Source organism: Suricata suricatta, chromosome 17 (assembly GCF_006229205.1).
Source record: "Suricata suricatta isolate VVHF042 chromosome 17, meerkat_22Aug2017_6uvM2_HiC, whole genome shotgun sequence".
NCBI classification, from domain to species: Eukaryota; Metazoa; Chordata; class Mammalia; order Carnivora; family Herpestidae; genus Suricata; species Suricata suricatta.
This window is the reverse complement of record NC_043716.1, coordinates 55,334,477-55,336,416: the sequence shown is the minus strand read 5'-3', so window position 1 is coordinate 55,336,416 and position 1,940 is coordinate 55,334,477. Positions and strand designations below refer to the sequence as shown.

At 53.4% G+C, this 1,940-nt stretch overlaps 1 protein-coding gene across 1 annotated transcript in view; it reads left to right on the top strand.

Annotated features, from left to right (window-relative positions):
* Positions 1 to 1,940, top strand: part of DNAH17 (dynein axonemal heavy chain 17) — a 96,711-nt gene that overhangs the window by 39,564 nt on the left and 55,207 nt on the right. The window contains exon 32 of the mRNA XM_029927093.1: positions 103 to 177. Coding sequence (XP_029782953.1) covers positions 103 to 177 — 75 coding nt within the window. The remainder of the gene's footprint in view (positions 1 to 102; positions 178 to 1,940) is intronic.

The window sequence follows — 1,940 nt, the reverse complement described above, 5'->3', positions numbered from 1 at the left end:
GGGCCCAGAACCGGCTTTAGGGCTTGGGCTGACCAGAGAGCCCGCCTCGCCTCAGGCAGCCCCTCCCTCTCCAGCCTCCCCGAGAGGCCCCTCCCTCTCCAGCCTCCCCGAGAGGCCCCTCCCGCAGACCGCAAACGTCCGGCAGCCCCTTGTCCCCCCATCTCACTGCCCGACTCAGCAACCAGATCCATTCTGACATCGTCCTAACGAAATGTGACTCAGAGATAAATCAGCCGGGGGAGGAGGGAGGGAAACCTCAGGGGCGCGGAGGGGCTCTGTCAGTTAAGAATCCAACTTAGCCCAGGTCGTGACCTCACAGTTGATGAGTTCGAGCCCCGCGTCGGGCTCTGTGCTGACAGCTCGGAGCCTGGAGCCTGCTTTGGATTCTGTGTCTCCCACTTTCCCTCTCTGCCTCTCTCTCTCTCAAAAATAAATGTTAAAAAACAAAACAAAACACCTGGGAAAATCTCAGGGCAGGGATGGCGGGGGGCTGGGGCAGCAGCCAGTCATGGAGGCGTGTTCAGACCCTCACCCCCCACCCCTGCATTAGCTCCTTACACAGCCGCAAGCTGCCGCAAGGTCGGCCTGCACTGTCTTGAGTCTAAAAGAAAAACCAGCTGGGTTGTCCTGTCTTGGTGGCCACCCCGCCAGCAGTGGCTGGTTGAGGGTCCTTCCAAATACAAAGAAGGCTTGTCTGCAAGTTTGTTTCATGCCACCCTCCTGGACCCCGACACGAGGCACCTGAGCAGCAAGATCACGCCAGGGACTCGAGCGGACGGAGGCCGTGTCTCCCCACATCGCCTCAGGGGCTCAGACGTAGCCTGTCTTCTCTTCTAGAATTTTCTCTGATCCCCTCCCCTGTCTGCCTGGAGATCAGGTGCACCCAGCCCGAGGCAAACAGGCCTCACGGGGGCACCACTGAATGGGCTTCCCGAGTGTGTATTTCTAAGTGGGTCTTCCTTCCTGCTCCCCGGGCTCCAGTCACCCTTGGGATGATGATGATGACAAATGGTCTGTCTGTCTGTGTGTGTGTCTGTGTGTCTGTGTGTATGTCTGTGTGTGTGTGTGTGTGTCTCTGTGTGTGTCTGTGTGTCTGTGTGTGTGTCTGTGTGTGTGTGTGTGTGTCTGTGTGTGTGTCTGTGTGTCTCTGTATATGTGTGTATCTGTGTGTGTGTGTCTATATGTGTATGTGTGTGTCTCCGTGTCTGTGTGTCTGTGTGTCTGTGTCTGTCTGTGTGTGTGTGTGTCTGTGTCTCTGTGTGTGTATGTCTGTGTCTCTGTGTGTGTCTCTGTGTCTGTGTGTGTCTGTGTCTGTGTCTCTGTGTGTGTGTCTGTGTCTGTGTGTCTGTGTGTGTGTGTCTGTGTGTCTGTGTGTGTGTCTGTGTCTCTGTGTGTCCCTGTGTATGTGTGTATGTTTGTGTGTGTCTGTGTGTGTGTGTCTGTGTGTGTGTGTCTCTGTGTCTCTGTGTATGTGTGTCTGTGTCTGTGTGTGTGTGTGTCTGTGTGTGTGTCTGTGTGTCTCTGTGTATGTGTGTATGTGTGTATCTGTGTGTGTGTCTCTATATGTGTATGTGTCTGTGTGTGTGTCTGTGTGTCTCTGTGTATGTGTGTGTGTCTGTGTCTCTGTGTATGTGTGTATCTGTGTGTGTGTGTGTCTGTGTGTGTCTGTGTGTCTCTGTATATGTGTGTATCTGTGTGTGTGTGTGTGTCTGTGTCTGTGTGTGTGTGTCTGTGTCTGTGTCTCTGTGTGTGTGTCTGTGTGTCTCTGTGTATGTGTGTATCTGTGTGTGTGTGTGTGTCTCTGTATATGTGTATGTGTCTGTGTGTGTGTGTGTCTCTGTGTATGTGTGTGTCTGTGTGTGTGTGTCTGTGTGTGTGTGTGTGTCTGTGTCTCTGTGTGTGTATGTCTGTGTCTCTGTGTATGTCTGTGTGTGTGTCTG